We start from the raw sequence: 15,612 nt of genomic DNA on the forward strand, positions 1-15,612 counted from the left end.
TCCAGCACCGAACTAAGAAGTAATTGGCTCTGTGGCTTTGTTTTATCAGACAACTTCCCATTCTCAATGGGACTCATTAAGTTCTTCAAGAACATGTAAACAATTTCACCAAACTTCATCAGTTGATATTTTTGTCTGTATGATCTGTCATCATACATCATACCAAGGTTATTATTGTTAACAAAAACTAACGTAATAATGAAAACTAGAAGTGAAAAAACATTTTCGTTAACGGAAATAAAAATAAAAACAAAAAAAGGAAAACTAACTAAAACTGTAATGAGTGTTCACAAAACTAACTAAAAGTAACTGAATTTATAGCAAAAGTGTGTTTAGTTTTCATTGATGTGTGCGTGTCATACAATAGTCAAGGGTGAAAATGAAGTTTAGTTTCCAGATTTTTTCCTTGCTGTCTTATTATGCCAGCAGGTGGCAGTACGTTACTCTAGTCGTCTGTGTTGCTGCTCCGTCCACGCGCAGAATCATGTCAGGAAAAGTCGGGAGAAAGCGCCAGAGTCCAATTTGGGATTACTTTGAATATGACTGTGTTTTGGATAAAGCAAGTGTCTTGTAGTGGAAAGAGACAAATCATGATATCAGATTATAATATATGATATCAGATTGTGAACCACAGTGCAATGTGGAAAGAAAACAATAATTAATGCATTTTAGGAGAATTATATTTCTTACATTTTTTACTGTGGAGAGGGGAACACTTGAAAAAGTTAGCAGAAAAGTGTGGGCTTTTGCCACAAAAGAATGGCAAAGCAACAATCCACTCAACTTTGTCACAGATGTCTGAAGTTACAAAGAACCGTGGTTATCTTTGAGATTTCCATTTCATGTTATTCCCTTCTGACTGCTAGTGGCATTGAACAATGTGAAAGACTCATAACAGCAACTTATCTGTCAGACAGTGGCGTGGGCCCTGTGGTCACATGAACCTGGCAGAACATATAGAAGTTGTTGTCTGGGATGCTGCTGCACAGATTTTCTCCAGTGGAAAAACTGTTATTGTTGCATGACCACACCACAATAGTGACAGATAACAACTGAAAGGGAAGGTGTACCTGGAACTTCTTACATGGGCTTTATTGTGTCAACAGCTCAGTGGGAATTTCACTCTCTGGACAAAGCCTTTTCCCTGTTCTTCACATTACAAAAAACTAAGAGCCGCTCTTTGCATCTGAGTCTAAAAGACTCAGTGCAGTCAAATTCCGTCCAGCAACAAAACTTGCAAACCACAAAAATCTTTGATAACTTTCTCAAAAATTTGATATAGTATAACAATTACCAGTGATCAACTAACTGAATTGATTTGTTAGACTTACTAAGACATATTTTGAAAAACTAAATTCTGAAACTAATATTGCAATGCCCTGGCGTAGCGATCCCCAGCTTCCAAGAATAGCAACTGGGATATGTAACGTCACTTCTCTGGTGGGGAAGGAGCCTGAATTAGTGCATAAGACTGAGAGATACTGATCAGATATAGTTGAGCTCACCTCAATGCATGGCTTGGGCTCTGGAACCATTCTCCTGGAGAGGAGCTGGACTCTGTCTCAGTCTGGAGTTGCCCTCAGTGAGAGGTGGCGGGTTTCAGAGATGGCACGATACCACTTTTTTTTATGTCCAATACTGATATCATAATTTTGGATATCAGCCGATACTGATATGAATACGATGCAGTGTATTTTATAATCAATAAAACGTTTTAGGTTTTTTTTTATATCTTGCTGCATTTTGTGAAAGTTCATACTCAAGTTTTAAAAAGCAAAACACTAAAGCTATTAAAAAATACACTGCACCCAAAATATTTCTTTATTCAGCAATACTGATCAGTCTAATAAACTTAAACCTACACCATCCGCTCTAATCTGGTATTTTAAAGAGTACTTAGCAGAAATATTAAACACCCAGCAAAAGCCACCCCCACCCTCCGCCTCATAATGCTTATTATCGTGCGATTGTGGCTCAAGATTTAGGAGTTCGTCTTGTAATCGGAAGGTTGCCAGTTCGAGCCCTGGCTTGAACAGTCTTGGTCGTTGTGTCCTTGGGCAAGACACTTCACCCGTTGCCTACGGGTGGTGGTCAGAGGGCCCGGTGGCGCCAGTGTCCGGCAGCCTCTCAATCTTATATAAACAAAAGTGTCCAACACAATCTGAGTGCTTGTGGGCAAGAGTTTGTGTGCAAGTGGGTCGGGGGATTCAGTGAAAGGGCAATGGTAGAGCTCCAGCGAAGCCCCCATGATCCTCTCTGCTGCTTTCTTTCTCTAGAAGGTTTTGATCATGGGGGTTGAAGTTCTTGCTCTCCTCAGTTTGTGGAGAAAGTAGAGTCGCTGCTGGGCGTTACTAACCAGTGATGCTGTGTTTTTTGGCTAGGAGAGATCTTTTGAGATGTGCACACCTAGGAACTTTGTGCCGCTAACCCTCTCCACAGCAGCACCATTCATGGTTAGTGGGGTGTGCAAGGTGTGAGTTTTAGTTGTGTCACTTGCAAATTTGATGAATAGGTTGGAGCTGTGTGATGGTGTGCAGTCATGGGTCACCAGAGTGAAAACAAGGGTCTCAACACACGTGTTCAGCATTCTAGTGCATGAGGTGTTGCTGTCGACCTGTACTGTCTCCTGTCTTCCTGTCAGAAAATTTAGTAGCCAGTTAAAGAGTGAGGTGCTGATCCCCAGCAGATCCAGTTAGTGAATGACTTGCTGGAGAATGATTATGTTGAATGATGAATTGAAGGCAAAAAAATACTGAATACAATTCTAACAAGCTTGAAAGTCAATATGTGTTCAACACAGCTTGAACTCTTTTGAGCAATTTTTACTGAATTTCTTTAAATAGTCTTCAGGAATAGTTCTCCAGGCTTCTTGAAGGGCATCCTAAACCAGTAAGATTGAGGTCCTGGTGCTGTGGACATCAGTCCATGACTGACAGTGTTAAGCAGTGTTGTTGTTTTTTTCGTTGTTGTTGTTTTTTAAATCCAGGTTATTGAAAGCCATTGCTAATTAGATATTTTCTAAATTATATAACATGGTGGATCAAACTCTGACATAACTTATGAAAGTGACCAACATTATTAGAGACAAGGAAACAGAAGCAGGGCTACAGAGTCAGAATACAAACAGACTAAAGAAGTCTCTCCATAAACAACCACTGCCCAGTATTTACATCATAAGTGCCAGAATGCTCAGAAATCAAACAAATAAGTTGGAATTTGTTTGATTCCAACTCATCCCCAGCAGATCCAGTTTGGAAGTCGAGGTATACCATCAGCTCGACTTCCTTCTTTTCTTGTGGCGTTCGTGTCGCATATATATGATGTCAGGGGACATTTGGCGACATCGCTTTTATGACCCCACTCGGTGGTACTCAATTTAAATTTAAACAAGCTGAGTCAAGTTGAGTTGCCTTGAGCTGATCCGAGTACTGTATGTACTGATTGAAAAGGGGTATTACTGTGATCTCTTTACACAAGAAAACATAGAGAACTACACAACCACTCTCCTGTTTTATATAAAGAACTGTCTGAATAGTGTCACTATTGATATTCTCCTGATAGAAGATTCACCATGGGCGTCTGTACCATGGGCTTGCTTACAAATCCAGGTCTTATGGAAATGTGGAAATTCTTAAAGGGAGATAGTATGTTAATCGTGTAGTATACCCTGAAGAACCTGGAGAGGTTAATTCTCAAACATCTCACAACTCTGGTGAGTAAACTGCTGGATCCCCTGCTGGTCGCTTACTATCCTAGTATTGGGGTGAATGATGCAGTCATGTACCTCCTGCACAGATCACTGTCACACCTGGAGAGTACTGGAAGCACTGTGAGAGTCATGTTTTTGTTTCTCCCTTCCTAACTGCCACCTCCAGAAATTCTCTGATGATACAGTCATTGATGGATGTCTGAGGGGAACGATCTAGAGTATAGGAAGATCATCACCGACTTCATCATCTGGTGTAAACTCAACCAACCACCATCCATCGCACCAGTGAACATCCATAGTTTGGATATTGATGTGGTCGACACATACAAATTCCTGGGTGTTCACCTTAACAAGTTCCATCTGCTGGGCAAGCTGAGGTATTTTGGGTTATGCAGGACATTGCTGAGGACCGTTTATGACACTTTGAAGGCTTCTGCTACCTTTTATTTTGTTATCTGCCCTGGAGGTGGTAGCACAGAGAGGGACAGGAAACAGACTGATAGACTGGTAAAGAGCGCCACCTCTGTCCTGACCACTCCCATAGATCTCATAGAGGAGGTGGGTGAAAGGAGAAGCCAAGCTTTGCCCATTGTGCACACTCAGCCCATGCATGAGACTGTGGAGGCCCAGAGCACCTCCTTTATCAGTAGGCTGTTACGGACACAGAAAAATATAAAGAGATAAGGAGAATCTTGGAGTATTTTATTGTATAAAGTAACCATCTGTACATAGTATAGTACTTGGTCTTTTTTATGTTTCTTATTCTTTTTTTCTATTATATTGTTTTCTAGTATATCTGTAATTCAGGGAACATTATGTTGCACATTATCAGGGAATACAGTTTCCATTAAAGGGTGTACAGTTGTCCCTCACTATAACGTGGGACAACTGTTTTTGCAGTGTAATTATCCTCTGCACAGCTTTCCTGTTCTCAGTAGTGGCCCCTTTGTACCAAACACCCAGGGAGTAGGAGACCACGCACTCTACTGAGGGGTGGTAGAAGGCCAGCAGCAGCTTCTGGTTCAGGTTATTCTTCCTCTGGTCCTGGCAGAATAGGACCAGAGGCATTGAGGCATTTGGGATGTTTTGATGGAGCCAGGATGGAGCCAGGATCCAGGATTCAGTTACAATCAGTAAACGACACTCATAGACAAATCTGTTATAGTAGGTTGTGATTGTAGCTCCTCCATTTTCTTTGTGAAGGATCTTGCATTGGTCAGGAAGATGAATAGATACATAACATGCAGGGGCCTGTCCGTCAATGATGGTCCTTCTCCTTGCTCCTCTTCTTTCTTGGGTTTCTGCTCCCTGAGGTATTCAATAAGCAGCTGTGAGTTGTGGACATTAAATCAGGAGAAGGAGCTTTCTTGTCTTGATGTTAGTGGCTTCTATTTCCTTTTTTGGCTAGCTTATTATCCCAGCAGGGTATTTGATCACCAGCAGACAGTGTTGGGAAGGTTACTTTAAAAATGTATTCCACTACAAATTACAGAATACATGGCCCAAAATGTATTTTGTAACGTATTCCGTTACGTTACTCAACGAGAGTAACGTATTCTGAATACTTTGGATTACTTAATATATTATCATGCTTTTTACAACTACACGAATGTACTATTGCTGTGTGATTTATTACTAATACTGAAGGTTACTCGCCATATCAATACCAACTAGATTTTCAAATCTCAATATAAAATGAGTAAAATTAGGTAAGGCTGCACTTTTTGCAGCAATCTAGTATATAAAACTATTCCGCGCATATATAAAACAGGTCAGCAGCTCCAAACCGTAGTAAAGGGACCTCTGGCTAATATGTCGGGTTCCATGTCGGGGTCATAGCCAAAAACCTTTTGGTGGCAGTGGTTATTATTATATTCACATCTCCATCTCCCGTTTCTGGTCGGTGACAACTCGTACTTTTCGACTCTCCTTCTTCTCCCTCCCTCGCTCACAGAAACATAACAGGTATGGCAGTCCATTCTCCCTGCAGCATGGACTACACTGCCCATGAGACTACCTTCTTTAGGGCTATGTCTGCAACACTCTGCCTATTGCCTTCGTATTAAATTATTTTGAATAATAATTTTAAAAAATATTTCTTCAAGTCATTAGGCGGCCGCAAGTACAGGTGACATGGGGCGCGAGATTCAGAGGCATTAGAGCCTCTTAATGCGTGCTTTCTTTGGGTTTCCACTGGCGTGGAATTACCAAAAATAGAGAGGGCATAGCCTAATATATGAAACAGGGAAAGACCGCCGTGTAATCCATTTATTTCAATAAGGTAACTGTATTCTGAATACCACCTTTTTAAACGGTAACTGTAATGGAATACAGTTACTCATATTTTGTATCTTAAATACGTAACGCCGGTACATGTATTCCATTACTCCCCAACACTGCCGGCAGGGTGCAGGTGTTGATTGGCCAGATGTTGTTCTTCCCATTCAACTGACTATTCAGAACTTGCTCTAGCTTGAAGTTGGCCTTTAGTGTTGTTTGCCACATCCCCACTGAATTGAAGGCTCTTAGCATTCTATGTATTCCACGATCCACGAGTAGGTCATTGTGTCAACGGCTTTCATTTTCATTTTTCTCCTTGTGTGATTAAGTCTTACCTGTAGGCCATTCTGTGGATACAGTGATGTTAAGGATCTCTGCCTGTAAAATCTCCTCAAACACATGCATAGCAAAGTAGAATATTACCAAGCTCTCAGAGCTTCGCGATTAATAATCAATACTCTTTTGATGTATTTGTTTCGCAACTACTTTCTTCTCCTTTCCCCGTTTGCCACTGATGAACTGATAACACTATCGGAGTTATTACTGTACAACTGTGACATTTAGGAAATCAAAATATTCATATTTTCATTCATTCTTGTGTGTGTGTGTGTGTGTGTGTGTGTGTGTGTGTGTGTGTGTGTGTGTGTGTGTGTGTGTGTGTGTGTGTGTGTGTGTACATGCGCACTCGCCTTAGGAGAATGAAAAAAGTTACTTCAAACTGTATGATGCAATTTACTTATAATACTTACTTACTCATAATAATATTATTTACTTCATAATATCAACATGCCCCCTTAAGGCGACTTCATGACTTTAACATTTGGCTACACAAAGCTGCCCCCTGGTGATGTAAGCATACCTTAATGAGTCATTAATGACCTATACTGTGCCTTTGCATCTATCTCACTTGCACTGTGGAAAACAACAGGCCAGGCCTCAGAGGAGTGGCCTGACTACAGCCAGTCTCTAAACCTCTAATTATGACCCAGTGGCAACAGTGAGCTCATGGGATGTTCTCCCATTTACCTCTGTAATTACAGGGATCCAGTGGTATTGATCTAATGTGTTGTTTTATAATAACCATTCAGTACACCTTTGGGTTTTTATAACAGAGAATTTGTGGTGGTCAACAGGTCATTATGTCTTTTGCCTCTAGAGAGCAATTAAAATGCAGCTTGGTATTAACTCTCACAAATACAAGCTCTTCAACAACAACAATAAACGTACTGTTTATAATAGTAGTTTTCTCTTTCATAAAACAAGTAATGATGCAAATGCACCAAAAGTTTAAGGAGTCAAGTAAATGTTTCTGATTTTCAGAAGAGAGTGAATCTTATATTTTAAATGTAGACTTTCCACAGGTCTACAGCCAACATCTCTTTCAGAATTAATAAATCATTCTTCTTACAGGTTGTGTATAAATTACATTCAGCGTTTCATGTTTTTTATGACTTTCAGTCTCATGAACCTTGCAGTTCCTTTCTAGAGGGCTGGTGCTGGTAGGGTAACCTCATACTAAAGATCAGTAAAACTGAAAAATATTATGTTAACTTAACCAGAAAGTATCAGGGGAGAAGATGTGAGTTTTGTCACATCATTATGATAGTCAAAAAAGTCTGAACGAGTCTTGACCACTTCATGTATGCCCAAAGAGATTTTAAAATGTGAATCAGGATCCAGTATTCTCAGGAAATTGCAGTAATTTCACTGTAGTTTTATCGTAAATAAACACATGTGGTTTATACTGTATAGTAAAATTATTATTTTGCTGGACTCCCTTAAAACAGCCATGTATTATGGTGAGCTGTGTGACAGGCAGGGGTTGGACCCAAACGCAAGTCTCGGACACAAAAACGTAACTGAAAGCGACAGCTTTATTGTTGAAAAAACAAACTAAAACAAAAAGAGGTGAACACTAAGGACACTAACAAAAGATACTAGAACTAACAACTGGACGTGACATAACATGACATAACATGACATGGCATGACATGCCGGGAGAACACACAACTAACAGAAGAAAACACAGAGTCTTCACACACTCCCGTTCTCTGTTACCTGGTGGGGGGGGGGGGAGTTTGCTGTCCGATTGAGTCTGGAATGTGGGGCTTCCCTGCTGCTGCGGAGTCGGGGAGGTCTGCTTCTCTCCACCCCAGGGAAGAGGGTAACACCACCTGAGTCTGGGTGCAGTTTCCCCCTCTAGGGGCAAGGGTACCTAGACCTGGGGTATAAAGTACGCTTGGGGAGTGTGATTGTGTGTACAGTGTCTGTTTATGTCTGTCTCCACGTTGGGTGAGTGCTGAGTAATTGCATATGAGAGCATGAGGGTGGGAATGGATGGTTGTATCTGTGTGTGCCTGTTTGTCTGTGTCTAAATGTCAGGTTGGGTATCAGACGCCAGCTCTCTAGGGACATCTCAGGCCCTCCATGGTATGGAGGCCTATCTCCCTCCACCACTCCCCCTGCCAGTGGCAGACACCCTCAGTCATCGGTGCATTGGTGGTTCTTTGTGTCTGGGGATGGGGGTCCAGGTACGCACTGGCTCACTCCTGGTGGCTGCTTGTCAGGGCCTGGAGCCTGGGGCTTGTTCGGGCCCCTTCGGGGGGTGGGATGCCCTCGGCAGAAAATACAGCTAACAGGGAGAATGCAACAATGAACAGAGGGAGACCGAAGACTTAAATACACATGCAGGATAACAAAGGGATGGGAGACAGGCAGGAACACAGTTGGGACTAATCAGACCAGAAAACATAGGGAAGAAGTTAAACTAAATACAATGAACACAGGACAAAGGACTACGAAAATAAAACAGGAACCAAGAGACACACTCTAAGATGTGGAATGACTAAATACAAAGAACAGGGGGGAGCGAGAGACACGACAGGGAAACAGATCAATTAACACAGAAACAGAACTTAACATGCACAAGAGAGAGACTACATAAGCAACAGGGACACAGTGGAGGCACAGCACACTACCATGACTAAAACTAAACACAAGGATATGAATAAAGCCAGGAAACTGGATGAACGTCCCAGGACCGCGACAAATACTAAACAAAACAAGAACCAAAACCAGGGAGATGAACTACATTTTAGAATAATGTATAAACCATAATCTCAAAAAGAAGAAAACGGAAACGACACCATGGAAGAATCCTAATATAATAAATAATAAAATATTAATTCGTCCTGTAGGCCCATCACTCTACAGGAGGAATTAACAGATACTGTTCATAATTTTTATGGGTGTAATTTCTAGGCGTAACCAAGTGGTGAAAGGCTTCCGCTTGGGTGGTCTCAGAACCTTGTCACTTCTATTTACATATGATGTGGTTCTGCTGGCTCTAGGTGGTGGCCTTCAGCTTCCACTGGAGCGATTTGCAACCAAGTGTGAAGTAGTGGGAATGAGAATTAGCATGTCCAAGTCTAAGGCCATGGTCCTCAGCCAGAAAAGGTTGGAAAGCCCAGTCTGGGTCAGTGCCGAGTTGCTGCCCCAAGTGGAGGAGTTTAAGTATCTCGGGGTCTTGTTCACAAGAGAGAGTCGAAGGGATCGGGAGATTGACAGATGATTTGGTGCTTTGGTTGCAGTAATGCTCTGCTGGTCCGTCGTGGTGAAGAGAAAGCTAAGCGTAAAAGCGAAGCTCTCGATTTACCAGTTGATCTACATCCCTACCCTCACCTATGGTCACAAATTTTGGGGAAATGACCAAAAGAACATGATTGTGGATATTAGCAGTGGGAATGAGCTTTCTCTGAAGTGTGGCTGGCCTCTCCCTTAGCAATCTGCAGTCTACAAACAAGCCTATGATCAGAATCCCCAGTGTGTCAGCTAGGATATTAATATGTGGTTCTGAAAGGAGACATAGTTTCAGGAATGCAGCCGCAACACACGACAAATGATCCACTTTAACTTTTTAGGTGGTAGCTCGGAATAGTATTACGTTGTGGCAAGTTAAGAAGCAGAGTTTTTAATTGACATTATGGATAATGTTTCTACAGTGAGAATTTTTAATCTGTTAGCATTCAATGAGACAGCTAATTACAGAGCTGCTTTCTTTTCTGCCACTCTAGTGTGTTACTTTGCAATTGTATTTCTTAATGTCACAGTCATCATGATTATTGTCTTAGATGAAAGCTTACATGAACCTATGTATATTTTAGTATGTGTGTGTTGCATTAATGGGCTTTATGGAAGCACAGGTTTCTACCCCAAGTTCCTCATTGACCTCCTTTCATCTTCACAGGTCATCTCTTATAGTGAATGTCTTTGTCAGGCATTTGTAATGTACTCTTTTGTTTGCAGTGACACATCTATTCTTGCAGTCATGGCTTATGACAGGTATTTGGCCATATGCCAACCACTTCAATACCACTCTGTTATGACAAAAAAGAAGCTCTCCAAACTAGTATGCTTCTCTTGGTTAACACCTTTCTGCATTTTCTCCATTAACATTATGCTGACAGACAGGCTGATATTCTGTGGTACAGACATTCAGAGACTCTTCTGTGTTAATTGGCTGATTGTTAAAGTTGCCTGCCCTGGCATGGACACTCTTGTCAATAGTGCCTTTGCATATGCTACGCTTTCAATTTACATATTTCACTGGATTTTTATTGTTTGGACTTACATCTATCTTGTTAAATCATGTGTGCAATCAAAAAAGGACAAGGCAAAGTTTATGCAGACATGTGTGCCCCATTTGATCTCTTTGGTTACTTTTTTTGTAATTGTGATTTCTGATTTGATGCACATGCGATTTGCATCAAATGATGTACCTCAAAGTTTTCAAAACTTTGTCGCTATAGCTGTTCTCTTTATTCCTCCAGTTATGAATCCTTTACTTTATGGATTCAAACTATCAAAGATCCGTAACAGAATTCTTGTTACACTTCATATCAAAAGATGTTGACTTTTTCTTTTAATCATTATCAGTTACTTGTGATAAGTGGAAGCTATGGAGGCTTTATTAAAACATTTTTCTTAAATTGTAAATAGACCACTGTTTAGTATTACATGACACTGGTAACAGCCTTTGTAAGTCCATTGTATATAGCTTAGTTTAAGATTCTGACTTGACTTAAATTACATGAAAAAAAGAGGTTCAGAGTAAGTGTGTGTGATTTCAGAAAACTTATGCAAAAAAACAAAGCCATACCCTGCGTGTACCACCCTTTATCATTGAGTTATCTTAATATAGGTCACATTTAATCTTTATGCCATAATGTACCTTACATATCATATATATTTTCATAATTTGTGAACAATTGCTTTTAAATTTAAATTTTATTTTGCAAAACATGCCCACTTTAACTTTTTTCCTTGTTGTCCTTTATTGTTTGGTCATTTTGATTTCATTGATTAAAGTTAATTACAAAGAGTTTGTACCTCTATGAAACCTGAAGAGCTGAAAATCTTAAGACAGAAACCAAACTGTTAGCAGAATAAACAATTTGGTTTTAGTGTTTAGAAAATGTGTTTGTGGGTCTTTTATAGTGCAGAAGGTTTTGATTTTCTTTTCCCTTTTTCATTTATTTTGTCTACTTTTATTGTCTTGAATGTTTCTTTTTTTATTATTATTTTATAAAAGGGAGAAAGAAAGAGAGGTAGGGAAAGAAAAACAGCAGGGAAGAGGAACGGTGATAAAGGGCAAAAAACAAAAAACAACAAAACAAACAGACAAAAAATACATATATCAATCACCTGGATCACCTGTTGAGAAAGAAAAAAGAGAAAACAAGCAACAAAAAAAAGAGCAATATAATAAACAACATCATCGTGATAATCTATGTGAATATAACAGTAAATACTAAATAATGAATATTATTGTGCAGCACGTGGGATCGACAGCACACACAGTGTGCTTTGAGGCCCGTGAGCTCCGCCGGCAGCCAGCTGTGCCAGAGTGACCGAGCCCCAGGCCCAGAGGCCGAGGGCACCCCACCCCCCGAAGGGGCCCGAGCGAGCCCCAGGCTTCAGGCCCTGCCAAGCCAGGAGTGAGCCCGTGCGTACCTGGACGCCCATTCCCGGACACAAAGAACCACCAATTCATCGATGTCTGAGGGCGTCTGCCACTGGCAGGGGGAGTGGTGGGGGGAGATAGGCCTCCATACCGTGGAGGGCCTGAGATGTCCCTAGAGAGCTGGCGTCTGATACCCAACCTGACATAAAGACACAGACATACAGGCACACACAGATACAAACATCCATTCCCACCCTCATGCTCTCATATGCGATTACTCAGCACTCACCCAACGTGGAGACAGACATAAATAGACACTGTACACACAATCACACTCCCCAAGCGTACTCTAAGCCCTGGGTCTACGTACCCTTGTCCCTAGAGGGGGAAACTGCACCCAGACCCAGGTAGTGTTACCCTCTTCCCTGGGGTGGAGAGAAGCAGACCGCCCCGACTCCGCAGCAGCAGGGAGGCCCCACATTCCAGACCCCAATCAAACGGTCAACTCCTCCCAGCCTCCCTGTCCCAACAGGCAACAGAGAACGGGGATGTGAGAAGACTCCAAACCTCCCTCCGCCTGCCTGCTCATATGTAGTGTTGATGCATGTGTGTTCTAAGGTGCATTTAAAACCCAGGAGGGCATGGAGCTACCTGCCAGAGAGCAGCAGGTAAGCGCATAGCCCCTCCTGATAGCCCTCAATATATACGTGTATTTAAAAATTGAAAGGTGGGCAACGACGCCAGGGGTGAGGTTGTACATCCTGATGGTCTTCTGGATGCCCACCCCCAAGGTCCTATATGTATGTGTAATGAGAGTGTGAGTAATGTGAATGTCTAAGTTGTGGGATAAAATTGAGGCACAGGCAGCCAGAAGGGGACAGAGGGGGGGATGCCTCCCCTGCACCCTGGTGACATACCTGTTGTGGGTTCGAAAATGTTGAGCAATGGAACAAACCAACAGAGGCCCAGAAAAGTTCAGTCAAACAATGATTTATTGAGTACACGCGTGGGAAGATGTATACTGCCACACCAGCATCGATCTTCCCCGAAAAGGTCTATTCACAATGGTTTCATTCATCAGGGTTACGCCCCTTCATGCGTCACAAATGAACATAATATGCATCAGTTATAGTAAATGGTCAATCTTAAACCCCTAAAATTAGACAAAGAAGTTCCTTTTTCTATCACACCTTCCATACAAGGCAATAAGTTGCAAGCCTAAATGGTCCCTGAGGGCTTGTCCTTTTCTTGACTTGTCTTCTGTCACCTGTTACTAGGCAAGCTAAAAGGCAGTTAGAAGCAAAATGTATCTCAGGCCTTTGGCCTGGAATCAATACTTTCATGTGTGCTTGTAAGCGTGCATGCTTTGAACCTTCTATTGCTCCAAGTCACTTACACCATTGATCGCCTGGACAGTCACGCCACGCGAAGCTTAAGAACTTTAATAGACCGAACATCAACTCTCTAGAAGCACAATCCTGCAATGTGTGTATAAAATGATTATAACTGCACCTGTAATGAAAATGTTAATATGTGATTATGATAACACCTGTAATACAAGTTTTAACATAATGCCAACAGCTTCAATAAATGCTTTGATGAAATGATGATGGTTATGAATAGTAGCAGTAAAATATTTCCCTCATCTCCACACACCTTTACCCCAAGGCCCTGCATGTGTGGGTGATTGTGGTGGAGCGGGAAGAGGGAAGCAGCTGGAGATGGGGAGGGAAGGAAGGGAGGCCCCTCCCTGGGGCCAGCTCCCCGGCTGACCCAGTAGACACCCCCATACCCTGGAACCCACCTGGGCAAGGGGGCCCAGGCCCATCTGGACCATCCGTCTTGAATGTTTCTAGCTAATAATGACTATTTTAAAAATACATAAGCAATACATTTTCAGGAAATAACAAAAGTAATATCTTTGTCCACTATAAAAATATTGTGGAGATTCACAAGCATTCATGCAAAATGAAAATAATTATAAGGCAATGTAAATAAAACAGAATGCAATGATTTGTAAGTCTAATAACCCCATCTTTTATTCAAAATAAGATACAGGCTTATTAGACCCCCCCCCCCCCAAATTAACCCTATATTTTTATTGGGGTGGGGCTATCCCAGCTGTCTTAAGGCAAGATGCAGTGCTAACAAATAGACACAGACAACCATTCACACCCACACCTAATTTTGAGTTTCCAATTAACCTAACCCCACTAACTGCATGTCTTGGGACTGTGGAAGGAAGCCGGAATACCCGGAGAGGACCCTCATAAACACGGGAAGAACATGCAAACTCCACACAGAATGACCCCGGCCTGATGTTGGAATTGAAGTCAGGAAATTCTAGCTGTGAGGCAACAGTGCTAACCAAAATTTCATGAAAAATATTAGCTCATTTTGAATTTGATGGCAGCAACAAGTCTCAAGGAATTTGGGACAGGGCCATATTCACTACTGTGTAGCATTCCCTTTCTATAAACATCTGAAAACAGAGTTTTCAAAACCATCAAAAGCAAGAAAACACATAAGTTAGCTACTAAACAATGGAGTAAGTTGAGAAGGTTAAATGATCAAACTTTTCACAGAGTAAGCATAAACAGTCACACATCCACCTAACAGCATGCAAAGCAAAAAGTTCCTCTGGTACGGGAATGCTTTTCTCCTTGGACTTAAGCACTCCGGCCTAATTGCTAAATAGAATCAGCTGTAAAGAAGGGCAGCGTCTAAGACTGGAAAGACAGCAAGACCACACCCACTGAGTCAAAATCACAGAGGCCCTTATATGGCCCTAATAATCTCCCTTTATCCTAGTCATGACACGAAATCTATATTCCTAATTTATCACTTAATTTATCACTTGATCACGTATTGTTATGTGAATTTTGCAAAGAACTGTAGCTGGTCAGATATTGAGAAAGAATTGCTGGAAAAACATGGTACTACTTTTCCATGTTTTCTTGCATCTGTTTTTGTTATATGTCCTCTCTCTTTCTTTGTGTTTTTGTCTACCACTGATCCTTCAGAAAGCAGAATAATCCTGGAGGAGGTGACCCAGTGACCATTACCCTGCAATAACCCCCAACACACACATACACAAAGCAGACACAGGCTGGCCTCACCCAGATGTTGCAGTGGGATTTAATGCACCAGAAGTACTGTTATTCTTTGCTGCCACTCTGATTCTGGTTGGCTTGCTGACCTGCTGTTTGTATGTGCCAACAGTTATTGTGAGAATCAAGACCAATGTTCCGCTTATGAGGACATTAAAGATAAAGGATCATTTTGTTGATCTTCACATCGTGACAAACCTGCCGCTTGTCACGGCTATTTGAGGCTTTGGGCTCTGTCTTAGGCTTTGATTTGGAATTAAGGGAAGATTAAGATAAAGGGCAGGGTAATGCATTATGCCACAAAGGGTTCTCACAAAGACAGCTATACAAACATGTGTGATTATACTGTGTGTGTGTGTGGGGGGGGGGGGGGGGCTAAAAGCAGTGAAGAGTTAAGAAGCTTTGTGATTTGATGACTTACTTAAAGTGAATGAGAGAGTGAGTTGATGAGGATGGCTGAAGAATACAACGAGAAAGCAGGAACTAGAATAAAAGTGGACATGGGAACACTGACAGGGTTAGCGATAAAAACTTCAAGCTGATAACGAAAT

At 41.6% G+C, this 15,612-nt stretch overlaps 1 protein-coding gene across 1 annotated transcript; it reads left to right on the forward strand.

Annotated features, from left to right (window-relative positions):
* Nucleotides 1–9,971: 9,971 nt before the first annotated feature.
* On the forward strand, nt 9,972–10,901 carry LOC308410474 (olfactory receptor 52D1-like; the record flags this gene model as incomplete). Its single annotated transcript, XM_080903810.1, has 1 exon — nt 9,972–10,901. The coding sequence occupies one exon, from the start codon at nt 9,972–9,974 to the stop codon at nt 10,899–10,901; it is 930 nt and encodes a 309-aa protein (XP_080759936.1).
* Nucleotides 10,902–15,612: the final 4,711 nt, after the last annotated feature.

This window comes from Rhamphochromis sp. 'chilingali' (assembly GCF_963969265.1).
Source record: "Rhamphochromis sp. 'chilingali' genome assembly, chromosome: 14".
NCBI lineage: Eukaryota > Metazoa > Chordata > Actinopteri > Cichliformes > Cichlidae > Rhamphochromis > Rhamphochromis sp. 'chilingali'.